Source organism: Trifolium pratense, linkage group LG6, assembly GCF_020283565.1.
Source record: "Trifolium pratense cultivar HEN17-A07 linkage group LG6, ARS_RC_1.1, whole genome shotgun sequence".
NCBI lineage: Eukaryota > Viridiplantae > Streptophyta > Magnoliopsida > Fabales > Fabaceae > Trifolium > Trifolium pratense.
The window spans coordinates 28,034,186-28,050,043 of NC_060064.1; the positions used below are offsets into that span (position 1 = coordinate 28,034,186).

At 33.8% G+C, this 15,858-nt stretch overlaps 2 protein-coding genes across 2 annotated transcripts; both read left to right on the plus strand.

Annotated features, from left to right (window-relative positions):
• Positions 1-805: 805 nt before the first annotated feature.
• LOC123890250 (carotenoid cleavage dioxygenase 7, chloroplastic) lies at positions 806-6,253 on the plus strand. The gene is made up of 7 exons (XM_045939814.1): positions 806-1,628; positions 2,823-2,951; positions 3,611-3,742; positions 4,356-4,631; positions 4,890-4,969; positions 5,334-5,648; positions 5,948-6,253. The coding sequence occupies exons 1-7, from the start codon at positions 851-853 to the stop codon at positions 6,089-6,091; spliced, it is 1,854 nt and encodes a 617-aa protein (XP_045795770.1). The 5' UTR covers positions 806-850; the 3' UTR covers positions 6,092-6,253.
• A 1,210-nt stretch (positions 6,254-7,463) lies between these two features.
• LOC123889476 (nuclear pore complex protein NUP62) lies at positions 7,464-15,243 on the plus strand. Its single transcript, XM_045938824.1, has 9 exons — positions 7,464-9,248; positions 11,751-11,847; positions 12,364-12,442; positions 12,766-12,888; positions 12,985-13,062; positions 13,934-14,037; positions 14,553-14,640; positions 14,713-14,811; positions 14,895-15,243. The coding sequence occupies exons 1-9, from the start codon at positions 7,646-7,648 to the stop codon at positions 14,985-14,987; spliced, it is 2,364 nt and encodes a 787-aa protein (XP_045794780.1). The 5' UTR covers positions 7,464-7,645; the 3' UTR covers positions 14,988-15,243.
• The last annotated feature ends 615 nt before the right edge of the window (positions 15,244-15,858 follow it).

The following is a 15,858-nucleotide window of genomic DNA, read 5'->3' on the forward strand; positions in this document are numbered from 1 at the left end:
GAAAGACTTCAAATATCATAGAGCTTTAGTAGAAATATTTATATATAGGTTGGAGAGTTCCGAAAAACTCGAGAGAAACAACAGACAAAAAATGCTTTAAGACTACAAAAGAGGAAGACGTTATATCACTAACCAAAATCTTAAGGCATTAGATATAGATTAACGGGTCACCTCTTTTTTTAAATCCCACATTCTTTATATTCACAGTCGATGTGAGACTTAATCACTCATACTTGAAATCCAACAATCTCTTCCCAAGTGTGAGTTCTCACATCTTATAGTTTATCTAATACCAAGATCCACTTATGCTCCCCAACAAGCTGAACCATACTCTGATAGCACTTGTTGGAGAGTTTAGGAAAGCTCAAGAGAAACAGCGGACCCAGATGCTCTAGTACCAAAAATGAGGGAGTCACATCATCTCCACCTAAAAACTTTAAGCCATTGAATTCATAGGTCATCTATCTTATATATCTAATATTCTTACCAATTATAATTAATGTGAGACTGAAATCCAACATACGTATCAATGAAATCTTCAACCTGGGAGTTGAATTCAAATCAAAACCCAAATCTTTCCCCAAATTGAGTTGAATCTTTATGTACTAGATCAATTTGTACGTAGGCACACCCCACATGAACATTGATAGAGCAAAAACCAAATTAAAGCATGCAAACAAGATTAAAATTCAAGGATGGCAAATCTGTAATTAAAGGATATACACAATGCAATTACACTTGGCAACAGTTCCATGTCCACATATATATCTAGCTATATATATAGCACATATTGTCACCAACCTTCACATGCCAACAATTCTTAACACTAAGGCCTCTATAACTCCCAAAAATGCAAGCCAAACCGATCCACAACACCTCTCCATACACAAGCCCTCCTCTCATAAGGCCTCCTCCGGTGCACCAAGCCTCCTTAGCCCAAACAATAACTAAACCAAAACCAATATCTACGCCCGTACCCAATATCGATGTTTTGGTGCCCGATCGAGTTCTACAGCCGGTTCAACCTTTTATTGAGCGTGATGACTCCATAGCTGCTTCATGGGACTACAATTTCTTGTTCATGTCACAGAGATCGGAAACAATTCAACCTATTAGACTACGTGTCGTGGAAGGTGCAATACCAACTGATTTTCCGTCTGGTGCATACTATTTAACTGGACCGGGAATTTTCAAGGATGATCATGGATCCACGGTGCACCCACTAGACGGCCATGGATACCTAAGAGCATTCACTTTTGATAATGTCAATAAAGAAGTCAAATACATGGCTAAGTACATTAAGACCGAAGCTCAAGTTGAAGAGTATGATCAGAAGACCGACTCGTGGAGATTTACCCATAGAGGTCCATTTTCCGTATTGAAGGGTGGGAAAAAGATTGGGAATACTAAGGTTATGAAAAATGTTGCTAACACTAGTGTATTGATGTGGGGGAAGAAGCTATTGTGTATGTGGGAAGGTGGAAACCCTTATGAGATCGAATCCGATACATTGGATACAATTGGGAAATTCAACATGATGGACAATTGTGATTTGGAAGACGGTGATGAGAATCGTGGTGGTGATGTTTGGGAGGTTGCTGCCAACTTACTAAAACCTATATTATATGGTACGTATTGATCATTGATCATTTTTTGTATATATAAATGAAATGTATTAATGGACGTATAAAGTGTATTCCAATCTATATAGACATTCTTAGACGCTTTATAAGCATCCTGAAAAATTATTTCACCAATATGAAACCACATAGCTTAAATCTCAACATACACACACACACAACTTGTCTCCATGGTTTGCATTGCATGTATATTAAGTACAAAATAATATATTTTGTCCATTACAATTAAGTTTCTGGTGATAAGAATTTTACTTTTAGAATGAATAAATAGTAAATAGTATTTGGAGTTCGAATCTCAACTTCTATATATAAATCGTGATTACCAACTGAGCTTATCACTTGAGACAATTAAGTTTTTGTTTTAGTGTGTTGTATTGGAATATTATTTAAAGGGTTGAGAGTAATTATGACATAAATAGAGTTATAAAAATATAAAGAGCAATTAAATAGCTATATTGCAAGAGTCCACTCAGATGTCTCTCCATATATATATGAGCATATAAGAGCTTGAATAATACACACACTACATGTCTAGGACACAGGACAAAAATGGGGGAACAATCAAAGTGGATTCTTTACTTTCATATTTTAAAAAACATATGAAATTAATGTGACCAACCGATGTGATTATGATGTTGAATAATAATAAGCAACTTGATACTTAGCAAAAGAATAATAAACAATTTGGGTGCTAATAATTTATTGGACAAGCAGTACAAGTAATATGGGACTCTAACTCTATAGTTATATATATATATGCAACTCACTATAATTATATATAGTGATTCCAATAATATTTTTTTTATGTGAAGTTTTATTAGTGGCACACAAGACATACGTAATCATAGCAACATGCTCAAGTGTGTGTGTCCAAAAATAGTTTTTATTTAGGATCAAATTCTAGCTCCTCGGGGGGGGTGGGGGGGGGGGGGGAGAATTAAATAAAGGTTTCATGTTAAATATACCCTAGTATATACTTTGATTAGTTATAATAATTTATACAAGGTGTTAATAATATTATACCCTAGTATATACTTTAGTTATAATAATTTATGCAAGATGTACAACATTGAATTTTACGAATGGATTTTTCGTACAATACAATAGTTTATGAGTTTTATAATATTGTGTTTTATATAATATAAATAAAAATTGATGTGTCTTTTATGTTATTGAATATAGGAATCTTTAAGATGCCACCAAAGAGACTCTTGTCTCACTACAAGGTTGATTCTAGCATGAGTAGATTACTCACTGTGTCATGCAATGCAGAAGACATGTTACTTCCACGAAGTAATTTTACATTTACAGGTAAGTTATAATAACATTGCTCTAAATATATAGTTTCATTTTTGTAGTTATAAGTTCAACTTAATTTTTTTGTACCAAAAAAGTTCAACTTAATTTCATAGTAATCCAAGTATGTACGTAGTCCATATAAGTTATTTAAGATTTTTACATGTAAACTAAAAAATATAATTCAGACTTTCTGTAACTCAGTTGGTAGAAATATTATAGATGCAGGGGTTGACGTTCGTACTACTCCTCACTTATTCATGGCAAAATTCTAGCCAATAAACTACTTGATAAAAAAACAGTTTCATAAAAAAATAAAAAAAATATCTACTTTACTAAACTACCCTCTACTATGTGATATAGTAGTATTATAGAAAAATATACATTAATAATGATATGGTATAATGATAAAAACATAATTAATATACTTCATTAACATTGTAAAATGAAAAATGGGAAAAAAAAATTAGCTGAAAGAGCTTATTGTATGAGACATATAAAATATCCAGTTTTTTTTATTTTGCAGAGTATGACTCTAATTTCAATATAATTATGAAAAATAAATTTATTTTTTTAGCTAATATGGGTTGTAGAATGAGCCAGATAAATTAAAATGTCTAATTGATTTTGATGTTAATATTCATGAATGTGAATTTTTATTTTATATTTTGCAGAGTATGACTCTAATTTTAAGGTGGTAGAGAAACAAGATTTCAAGATTCCAGATCACTTGATGATCCATGATTGGGCTTTCACTGATACCCATTACATAATATTCGCCAATCGCATCAAACTTGATGTACTAGGTTAGTATTTTGCTATTATTACAATATTTTAATTAATTTTGAATTATTATTATTTTTAAATATTCTATCCTATAAAGTTTATACTTTAATGTAACAAAAAAAAATTATACTTTAAAAATTAATTTTAAGACATATTTATAAATAGAACATGAATTTTTTAAGAAGCAAACAAATTCATTAATAATCACCGAAACGGCTCAAGGCAAACAAAAGTACATCATATATATTTGTGGTAAGGACCACTACATTAGTAGTAGTTTCACAAAATATACTCAAATAGCCGTAACAAGGTGTTTCGAACAATACTTAGAGTTTAAGGTACTTACATTGATGGTGATTGGTAGAAGAAAATGTTCCGTGATTAGAAATAGAGATCAAAATTTGAGATGAAGATGACGACGATAGAGAGGATGTATCTACAAACACTCTAATATGACATTAGACTTGACTTAATTAAAAAATCTAGTTCAGTATACAAGATTTCACATATACATCAAATCATATTTAACTATTATAACTTTTTTTTTTAATATTAATTTTTACATATATCAATTTTGTTAACCAAAGTACATAGTATATACCAATTAAAATAAATTCTTTTAACAAATTTCAGGGTCAATGGAAGCAGTATGTGGGGCATCTCCAATGATATCAGCATTAACAGTAAATCCAAGTAAGAGTACATCACCAATATACTTGCTTCCTAGGTTTCCAAACACACCTGAAGCCAAAAAGAGAGATTGGAGAATACCAATTGAAGTACCTTCACAATTGTGGTTGCTCCATGTTGGTAATGCCTTTGAAGTTAAACAAGTTCATGGGAATTTGGATATCCAAATTCAAGCTAGTGCTTGCTCTTACCAATGGTTCAACTTTAGGAAGTTATTTGGTAAGTATATATAGTTTTATATTGATACATTCACTTGATTATAAAAAATTAAACTCTTTGTGTGTCACCTCTCTGATCAAAACCTTTGTCGTTAAACAACCCTAATATAAAACGACTAAGGTTTGAAGAGGACAATCCAAATTGAATAACATGTATTTATGTGGAAAATATTAAAACAAAATTTTTAATAAACTCAATAATTATCTTAATAAATCATATAGTAAATTGTTTCTCTAATCGTGTTTTATTTATTTTCAGGATATAACTGGCAAACGCGACAGTTAGATCCATCAATAATGAATGTCAAAGGTGAAAATGCTTTGCCACATCTTGTTGAGGTAATTGATTCTTCTTCCCTCTTTTTGTTTTATTTTCTTTTGGTACTTCATACTAAGTTCTTTCTACTTTAGATAATCTTAAAGGTGTGTTTTATGATGTTACTTAGTACATATTTATTAAACTCAATTTTTTTAATGTCCTAATAATTTATATGCTCCCTCCGTTCTAAGCAAAAATGAGTCAAAAAAACTTGATGTAATTGGTTAAAAATTTAGACCAAATACGTTCATTTTTGTTGACAATTTTTTACATATATTTTTTGGACGGAGGGATTATTCAACAGCACCTTTGATTTCAACGAATGTTTATCACCTTTTATCTCTTATTGCTCGTTAATTTTAACTATAAAACATAATGTTGCAGATATCTATAAAATTAGATTCAGATTATAATTGCCAAGAATGTGATGTGAAGCCGATACAAAAATGGAAAAAATCCGCAGATTTTCCAGCGACCAATCCTTCATTTTCTGGCAAGCAAAACAAATATCTATATTCTGCAACTACCTTAGGATCTCGGAAAACATTGCCGAGTTTTCCTTTTGATACTATTGTGAAATTTGATTTGGAGAACAATTCTGTACGAACTTGGACCGGTGGAAATAGAAGATTTGTCGGTGAACCTATTTTTGTTCCCAAAGGTGAAGATGAAGATGATGGTTACCTTCTTGTTGTTGAGGTGAGTATGAATTTGGTGAGTTTATATAATGCATTTGTCGAGTTTACAATTGTACAGTTAAAAAATTTACGATTGAATCTACTACTTTTAACTTTACCAATGAAAATTTTAATCACATAATCAAAATCAAGTGATAGCTATAATAACAAGTTTAAGAATAACTATGTTTAGACATTGTTTTAGGTCCTTTAATCAATTCACATAATTTTCTTTTTACTCTTTTATTGAAAACAAAATTATATAAGTGTAAGAAAATCAGAAATTGTTTCTAACGATGATATTAATGATTTGTTTTGCAGTATGCTACCTCAATGCAGAGATGTTGTCTTGTTATATTGAACCCAAAAGAGATAGGGACAAAAAATGCTCTTGTTGCAAGACTTGAAATTCCAATGCACTTAAATTTTCCACTAGGCTTTCATGGTTTCTGGGCAGCTAGCTGAAGCCCCGTGTTTAAATTATTGTACATTTTATTTACAGTGAAAAAGAAAATTATGCTCAAGATTCTAAATGTTAAAATATATAAAGCATTTGTCACAAATGACTGATTAGTAGAGTTAAACATATTTATGAACTTATTTGATAATAGACAATCTTTGTAGTGACAGACACATTTTTAATTAACAATCTTCACTAAAACAATTCCTAATAATATATTGTCTAATAATATATTTCAGAAATAAAAAAGGAGAAATATTAATAAAAAAATCAGCAAAAGGAGAACAAAACTACAGTAGAATAATTAACAAGGAGAACAATTATCTATAAAAGTTTTTTGAGGTGCGGTAGACCGTGCGGTCATCTTAGTCACCCCTTAGTAAGGGTGATCGTATCCGAATTAATCAAAAAGTAAAATCGTAAATCGAACCAATCCAAATCGAAATCGCAAAAAATCGCATTTAATTTTAACCGCACAGATTATTTTTCTTCTAAACCGCACAGTTTGGTTTGGTTTGCGGTTTTCATTTCAGAAAATCGAACCAAACCAAACCGCAATACTTAACTTAGTTCTATCAACTATTATCAATCAACCCAAATTGAGTTCATAAAACAATAGGCCGTCAAAACATATCATTTCACGCGATCCATAACTATATTGTTGGTATTAAAAATAAATTATTATGTATATGCAATTTATGTATGTGCATATTGTATCATGTAAACAATAAAATAAATTAAAATTTCCTATTTTTATTTTATAATAAGTTGGAAATATTGTCGTATTTTTTATATCGTGACAAACCGCACAAACCGAACCAACCCTAACCGCATTGGTTTGGTTTGGATAACTTTTTAAAAACCAACCGAACCAAACCGAACCGCATGCATTTTTATCTCGTGGTTAGGATGACTTTTATTCTTAAAACTGAACCAAACCGCACCGCGAACACCCCTACCCTTTAGTATCTAGATACATCACGCGATGAATCTAAAAAGTAAATATTTGATTATATACCAGACTAGAGAGATTATTCGCTATAAGACAACTTATCAATTATCGACTATTTTTTTTTTACCAAACAGAACTAATGTTAAATTTAAGCTGATAAAAACTTTGATAATCACAAATTTTTATAGAAAAAAATACATGTTGAGTAATTTTTTTTCACAAACCGACAATAAGTTTCAATTTTTTTTATTACCATCAATATTCGGCTCACTGAACCGTATAATTTAGTTCGACTGTTAATTTTGGCGTCAAATAGTTCCAGCCCCTCTCGATCGTAGTTACAATGGATCAAACCGTAATTCCTCCTACTAAGTCAGCGTCGATCACCACAGAATAAATGGTAAATAATTTCCAATTTAACTCCTATAATCTTACTTAAAAAAAAAAACTCTATTAGTAATTCAACTTCAACCGCTTGTAAAATCTCAAAACCCTGAATCTAAAATCTCAAAACCCCTTCCCTTCCCAATCGAATTCCCCTCTTCCACATTTTCAAACTCTCCACAAATCACAACTCCAGAGAGAGCTCGCTGGTTCGCTCGCAACAATGTCGGGTTTCTCACCATTCGGATCTTCATCTTCTTCCACACAATCTACATCCGCATTCTCATTCGGATCCTCACCCGCTTTCAATTTCGGATCTTCACCATCCCCTTTCTCCACCACTACAAACCCTACCTCCGCCGCTTCTTCTTCTTCTTCTCCTTCCCCTTTCTCATTCAATCCCTCTTCCTCTTCATCTTCATCTTCCACCTCAACCGCTTCTCCCTTCAATTTTGCATCCTCTTCTTTCACCGCATCTTCTTCCATATTCGGTTCATCTTCCGCTTCTCCGGCGCCGGTAGCCTCAGCTCCGTCGATTTTCGGCTCCTCTACTGGTTCCTCCGCGCCGGTTGCTTCAGCTCCGTCTATTTTCGGTTCCACCACCACAGGTTCGCCGTTTGGTGGAACTCCTTCAACTCCAGCAACGAATCTTTTTGGAGGAACACAATCGGCTTCAACACCAGCAACGAATCTTTTTGGAGGAACACCATCGGCTTCAACGCCAGCTTCCACATCGATATTTGGAGGAGCTGCATCGGCAGCTTCAACACCAACTTCCACATCGATATTTGGAGGAGCTGCACCGGCTTCAACACTTTTTGGAGGAACATCATCGGCTTCAACACCAACTTCCACATCGATATTTGGAGGTGCGGCATCGGCTTCAGCGCCGGCTTCCACAACGCTATTTGGCGGAGGAGCTTCCTCGGCTTCTTCAACCCTGTTTGGAGCACCGTCATCGGCTTCAGCTCCTTCTTCTGTGTTTGGAGCACCTGCATCGGCGGCTTCTGCGCCGTCATTTGGATTTCCGTCAACTACTTCAACGACGCCGTTTGGAGGAACAGGTTCTGCTGCAACGACATCGTTTGGGGGAATATCTTCTTCTACAACGACGCCGTTTGGTGGATCTTCTACTTCTGCAGGAACGGCGTCGTTTTCATCGTTTACTGGTTCATCCATTATTTCATCATCTTCAGCAGCAACTACAACAAATTCTTTATTTTCAAACACGTTCTCTACAAATGCTTCTTCAACTTCAACCACAACGACGTCGTTTCCACCTTTTGGAAAACACTCTGCTCCAGCAAGTACTATAACTGCAACGACGTCGTCTAGTTCATCGGGGTTCACCTTAGGAAACTCAATTTCCTCTGCTTCTCAACCCTCATTTGGATTCAACAATGTGTTAAGCTCTTCGGCTTCGTCTTCGACCGCCTCTGCAGTTTCCGGTACACCAGCGGCTTCAAAGCCGGCTGGTTTATCGTTTTCTACATCTTCAGAACCTTTGTTCTCTACCTCAACTGTGACGACTACCACAGCCTCGACAACGGCAACTGGTGCTGCAATTGTTTCGGCGTCTGTGCCAGCTTTTGGTGCAAATGCTGCATCTTCTGCTCCGGCTAGTGGTGGATTTTCATCGACAGCTGCTCCGGTGGTATATAGTGTGTCTGGCTCGCCATCGGTCAGTGGAGGATCGACGTTTAGTTTTGGTGTAGGAAGCACGGCGCCAACTTCATCAGCATCTACTGCCTCTTTTGGGCCCGGGATTTCATTTGCTAACAAGGCTTCTACTCCGGTTGTTTCGGCATCTACTGTTCCTGCATTTGGTAAGCCATGTTTTTTGAATTGGAATCATGTTTACTACTCTGTCTTTGACATGTGTCATGTGTGAATTGACTTTATTAATGTTAGAATGGAGTGTTTTGGTTTTCTTATGTGTTGCTTTTATATCTTCGAATTTATTTGATGTTTGCATGAACGAAGTCGTGTTATAGAATGTGGTAGATGGAATATGTTGAGACTGAGTAACTGAAATGTAGTATAGGATGGAGGGAAGGGGAAGTGTATGTATACATAAATTATTCAATGCACCTAAAATGTCAATTTTGCATATAATAGTGACCGGAGGGAGTATACAATTTAGGGGAAATAAGTTTGGGCTCAAACTTCAAAGAGCCAAGTGTCTTGTCCTTTGTTGGTTACATCTTGTTAGTTGAACTTGTTATAGTTTGTTAATTTTAGTTATTTATTATATTTAGTTATTCGTTTAATCATTCTACGAGAGGGAGGATAAAAATAGAGAATGTAAGTGAGGTTAGTTGGTTAGTTAGTTAATCCATTAGTTCTAGGTGTGAGATACCAGGTACCAAAATCTTTGTGGAAGACTGTGATACTATTGTGTATAATTCTTGCTCTTATTGATCCTCAATGTATTTTCCTTAATTTATTTAAGTTAATCTCTGTATTCTGAGTTTGTATCTACAGTAACTCAATGTAAAGAGGGTGGGAAGGAAAATTTTACAAGTAGAGTATGTTGTAAGACTAACTTGGAAGGGTTTGTCGGTTGTTTTGATTCCTTGATCATTGTTATATATATTTTTTCTTCTGTTCGAATTTCCCTTTATTCTTGCATCATTGTCAATAACTTGAGAGATTAGTTAGTTTTACAACCTCTCGCTCTCGCAGGGTTGCTTTATATCTATCAAGTATAATATGATAAGTTTATTACGAAAGTCAATTTGCTTGTAATATATATTTTTCTTTTAGTTAGATAGAAACTTACTGTTGTCTATGTGTTGTGTTCCTTATGTCTTATTTTAATTTGTGTTCCTCATATATCTAAGCTTTCTATTCTATTACTTTAGGGTGACGTTTCTCTAGGCTGCCAGGTTCCTTATGTGATCAAGGGTTTAGTTCAATTTTCTTCCATCAAAATAGTGTAGGGCTGTTTTAAAAGGAAATAGTATTATGGTATGGTATACTTAAATATTTGGGCCATGCTTTGGATGTCAAGTAGCTTCAAGCAATCGGTCGAATATACTGATCCAAGTTCTACTTTGATTCAAGTAAATTCAAATTAGATGAATTAAAATATTGTAGGTAGGAATATTTGTTGAGTTTAAAAGTGTTCCGGTACAGCTAAAAATTCCCACATCACCTGGGAATCGAGGCTTAAGGATAGTTTATATACAACACCCACACACTTTAACCCACCTAGGCGCCTTTTACAAGAGACAAAGCCATGAGGGCTCACATGCGGCTCAAAGCGGACAATACCTCGGAACGTGGTGTGGCACACTTGAGGGTGGAATGGAACAAAAAGGATAAGAGCTGCCTGGATTCACAGCTTGGATTGATTAGCATTTCATCCAAGGTTTTACTTCTGTATAATAGTCACGGGGAGAACCATGGTGGCAAGTATATTGCACATTGAATTTTGCTTCCGGTGACAAATATTTCTGGGTGAACCGTAATTGAAAACAAAGTGTAGTTAATTTATGGTTTTTTGGGAGTTGAGTGGAACATTTGTTTATATATGATTTTAACCATGATATATTAGCTCATGTTTTTACTCATGGTACTTATTTTTACGTTTAAGTATGATTGGAAAAATAGGGTCTTCTAGAAATACACACTTATCTCGATTTGGCAACCATGTGATAGTTAAAGCTGTAAAACAGGAACCTGATAAGGATTTATTTACCCTTGACACACTGCTTAGCATGAAATTAAAATATATCTGGCTTTATGTAGGAATGCAGCCCTTAAATCTACTAGCACCTTAACTCAGCTATCCTATGTGTATTTAATATCTTTTAAGAGATAGAGCTGGCATTGGTCAAATTCTGAACAGAAATTCCATTTCACAGATTTTTTTTATTTATTTTGAATAATTCATAGATATAGCGAAATAATTCATAGATATATTGATATATCTATGAATTATTTTGCTATATTGAAGATGCCTTGGTAATGAAATGGTAGATATACGAGACTCAAAATCTCGTGCTAACCATACTTTTTTACCTTGTCCTAGAACTATTAAACTATTTTAAACTTTTCAGTTGAAACTGAATAATTTTTTAATATGGGTAGCATTCCAGACACATTTGATTTAGTTTCTTACTTAGTTTACAAATTAAAAAGTAGAGCAGGCAATGTGCAGACTTTTCTGATGCCTATCGTTGTATTTTTTATTTATTTGGGATTCATATTTGTATTTCAATACTTTTTTTTATTTCACTGAAGAAAATTACCTTCTCATTCTTGTAAACTAATTTCTTTTCTCTTTTAATTTTTTTTCTCATGGAAGATTGTTTATTCTGCAGGGGTGAACACTTCAACCTCTACTGCTCCAGCAGTTTCTAGTTCGAGCACTAGTGCAACTCAGTTGTCATCAGCTGTTGTTGTTGCTTCCAGTAGTGGGTATGCACACATTTTTTATGGATGTAGTTAAAATATTTCCACCTTACCTTTCAGGAAAATGCAAGTGAAATATTTCTTTATTCTGTAATTGTATTCATTTTGTTTTCACTCTGTATTTTCTGATTTAAAATTTTCCATCCGCAATACGTTATACTGGTAGTAAATTGATGCTAATTTAATTCTAGAAGATATGCACGTGCATTAGACTCTTGTAGAAAAACAAATAAAGAATGCTTATTTGCATACCAAATGTTTCTCTACCTTTTTTCCCTATAGGTTTCACTAGGTCTAGGAGGGGTTTCCATATTGTTCTCTTGTGTGCTTTGGTATTCCAAAGTTGCACCTTATAATTGATTGTTTTATGCCTTATTTTGCTGTATATTGCATCTAATTTAGTGCCTTATTTTTCCTCACCTTATATATACTTTAATTCACTGTATATGCACAAGGGATGAGATGTTACTAATAATTTATAGGACGATGAATTTAATACTTTCTTTTCTGCTCGTCTTGTAGAACTACTTCAACTGTCAGCACATCAGTTGTTGCTACACCAAAATTACCTTCTGAAATCACAGGGAAGACTGTGGAGGAGGTATTTGATATGTTCCTTATACATTTATAAATTCCGTCCTATATTATGTTTTATTTGTTCTGTTGGTAAATTACAGGCTATTAATAATGAGTATATTTAACTCAGACTTAAAAAGAGACTGTATTTGGTTATATGAGTAAGACTTGACCTGCCATTTCGATAAATTCTACTGAAGAAAACACAAACCAATTTTTCTTTTTATTATAAAATGAAGGATGAGAAGTTTGTTTGGTATTGCCAAGACTAACATTCTTTAACAAATTCTCAGTTAATTTATCCTCTGTTTCTCTATTTCTTCTTCCTAATCTTGTAACTTTATGTAGATTATCAAGGAGTGGAATGCTGAGTTGCAAGAGAGAACTGGAAAATTTCGAAAACAAGCTAATGCAATAGCTGAATGGGATCGCAGGATTTTACAGAACCGTGATGTTCTATTGAGGCTTGAGGTTTGTCTATGTCTTCAAATGATCATTTTTAATGATTTTCTACATGAAAACAACTTAATTTAGCTATTGTAGCTCACTTATATTTTTATAATCTAGATTGAAGTGGCAAAAGTAGTTGAGACACAATCAAATTTGGAGCGGCAATTGGAGTTGATAGAAACTCATCAACAGGAGGTAGTTTGAAATCTTTTGTCCCACTAAATAGTTTAGAGTTTTTCATGCATTTGTAAGGGAAAATTTCATTTTATTATTATGACTGGGTGTTAATCAAATTTAGTGCTTTTATTCTTATGTTGCTGGGTTTTATTTGACTACTGTTTTTCTATTCTAACATCAAATTGCTAATGCTGTTGAAGAAGCATGTATATAAAATAACACAAATAAAATCATGATTTTAAAACCAAAACAATAAAATCTAGTGGCTATAAGTCTATATTATTAGGAGGCGCATTCAATTTTTTATTTTTTTTTCCTATACACCAGTCTTCCAGAAGTGATTAGAACATTTGCACTAGTGGAGATGCTATAAGTCTAAATTATTAGCAGCATTGGAATCAACAAAAACGATTGAACAAGTTTTCCTATCTCCCAATAAGCAATTTATATGCCCAAAACCCAATGACAAGAACACAAACCATATTCACAATTAAAACTGGTGAAACTTTTGAACCCATTCAGAAACAGTTCAAATCACACAAGTGAAATCATGTATCCAGGCAGCCCATATTGGGTTCCGTAGTTTATGTCACACTACCAGAATGTTAAAAATCAACAGGAGAAGATTCCGATGGTTGAGTGGAAGTAAGATTCAACAATTTTTTATGCTAGATGGTATTAGTCGTTTCATCTAACTTTTCTTCTGGGCTGTAAAATATTTCTTTTGTAGTATCAGATAGGAAATTTACAATTTAATGTAAATAAACAAAGGCTATTTACCCCCAAAATCTTTACTTAGATTATACAGTTCACTATTTGATGTAAAATGATTTTGGATTTGTTTGTTATTGTGAAATAATTGCTTCATTACTTGCTACCCCTGTATCAGGTTGATAAGGCTTTACAGAGCGTGGAGGACGAAGCTGAACGTATTTACAAGGATGAGCGTGGTTTACTTCTTGATGATGAAGCTGCGTCCACAAGAGATGCAATGTGAGTTTCATATTCCCATTTTTTTCTCCTGTTGATCAGTATCTTGGTTTACTGAAGGCAAATTATTTAGTTTAATTTAATGTAATATGAAATATGAATTGCTATAATGTTAATGGAAATTAATTTTATTTAAAATGAGCTTATGGTTGAATTGTTAATATTCAATATGTTTTAAGCTTTTTAACTGCATCATTGTTAGAGAGAGCGAATACTTTATTTCAATCTGCCATCTGTTTAAAGTGAACATGTATGCAAAATTTCATAAAATGCTCAAACCACTGAGACTCTACAACTACGAAGTACATGCTCATGATTCGACATTGTTTTGCGGCTCTAATAAATTATCTTAAAATTCCTATTTTTTTATGACATGTTACTCAATGAAACCCAACATGCAAGTGAAGGCCATTTATTGTATGTTTTGAAAATGATGTGCTCACATTTCTCCTCTTGCACTATTTTCATTACTGATGCATTCCTTCTCCCCGTCTTTTTCGGTATATTTTGTTTTGCAGGTATGAGCAGTCGGAATTGATAGAAAGGGAACTAGAGCAAATGACAGAGCAGATCAAGTCAATTATCCATTCCCTTAATTCTAACCAGGTAAAGGATGCAGTTGATCTTTTATTTTACATTAACTAAATGAAATTGTGCTTAAAATAGTGTTTCATTCAGGGTGGAGAGGTTGAAGCACCAGATGGAATGACTCCACTAGATGCTGTAGTTCGAATTTTAAATAATCAGCTAACATCTCTCATGTGGATTGATGAAAAGGTTTGTATTGTCAAACTTTTCCGTCTGAGTTTTTGCTTAATTCTTCAAGTAATCTGTCTCTGACATTGATCAATTTACTTCAGGCTGAAGAATTTTCTTCTCGTATTCAGAAGCTAGCTAACCAAGGTTCTGCATCAGATCGTGAACTAACAGGACCTGGATTATGGATGTCTTGATATTTCAAATTTGTATAGTATCTCAACCCTTTCAAAATACAAGCAAGAGAACACACATTTTTAATGAGCAGCATTATGAAATTTTGAGGATTGTTAGTGGTAAGGAATGTTGTATCTTGTTGGAACCCTTACTGAAAAAGTTGAGATCTGTAACTAGTTACTGCTGTGATTTTACAGATGTTCGAAGGTACACTGCATGAGAATTTGGAAATAGTTAAGTGAATTCTTTCGAAACAAATGATTTTTGTAGTTGATAAACACGGTAGCAATTAAATTTTAAATATTTGAGCAGGTAATTGATTTTAGGCTTAATTACACTTTTAGAAAGAGATTAAGCTATCATAGAAAGAGATCTCTTGTCCACCTCAAGTCACAAACCCATTGACCTTCGACCCAACTCCCCAACCGTACTGGTACTCTGGGTCTCCCCCATTGAGCCTTTGGAACCGAGTCTTTAGTGGGTCTCCCCCCCAGCCATGGATCAAACCAAAAAGAAGTTATGTGACCATTACCAACCTTTTTAGTCATGCCCTCTAAAATATTTTAGTCATCCCTCTATATATAGTAATTAATGCTACCCGAGCCAACTCGCAAATAGTTCGAATCTCGATTTTATAATTAACTCGTTGAGCTTAAACTTGGTCCGTGAAACAAATGAGTTGAACATAAACTATATATAGTTTGACTCATTTAACTCATGAACTAACTCGGTTAATATATTTGTTTTTGCATATTTATGTCGGTTTGAATTAGTTTCATCTTTCATGTGGTTGATCAAAGATCACCTCCCCAACATTGTCATCGCATCCCATGTGTTAATTAGATCATAATTTGTGTTTATTACTTGATGTGCAAGTAAAGCAATTAGTGT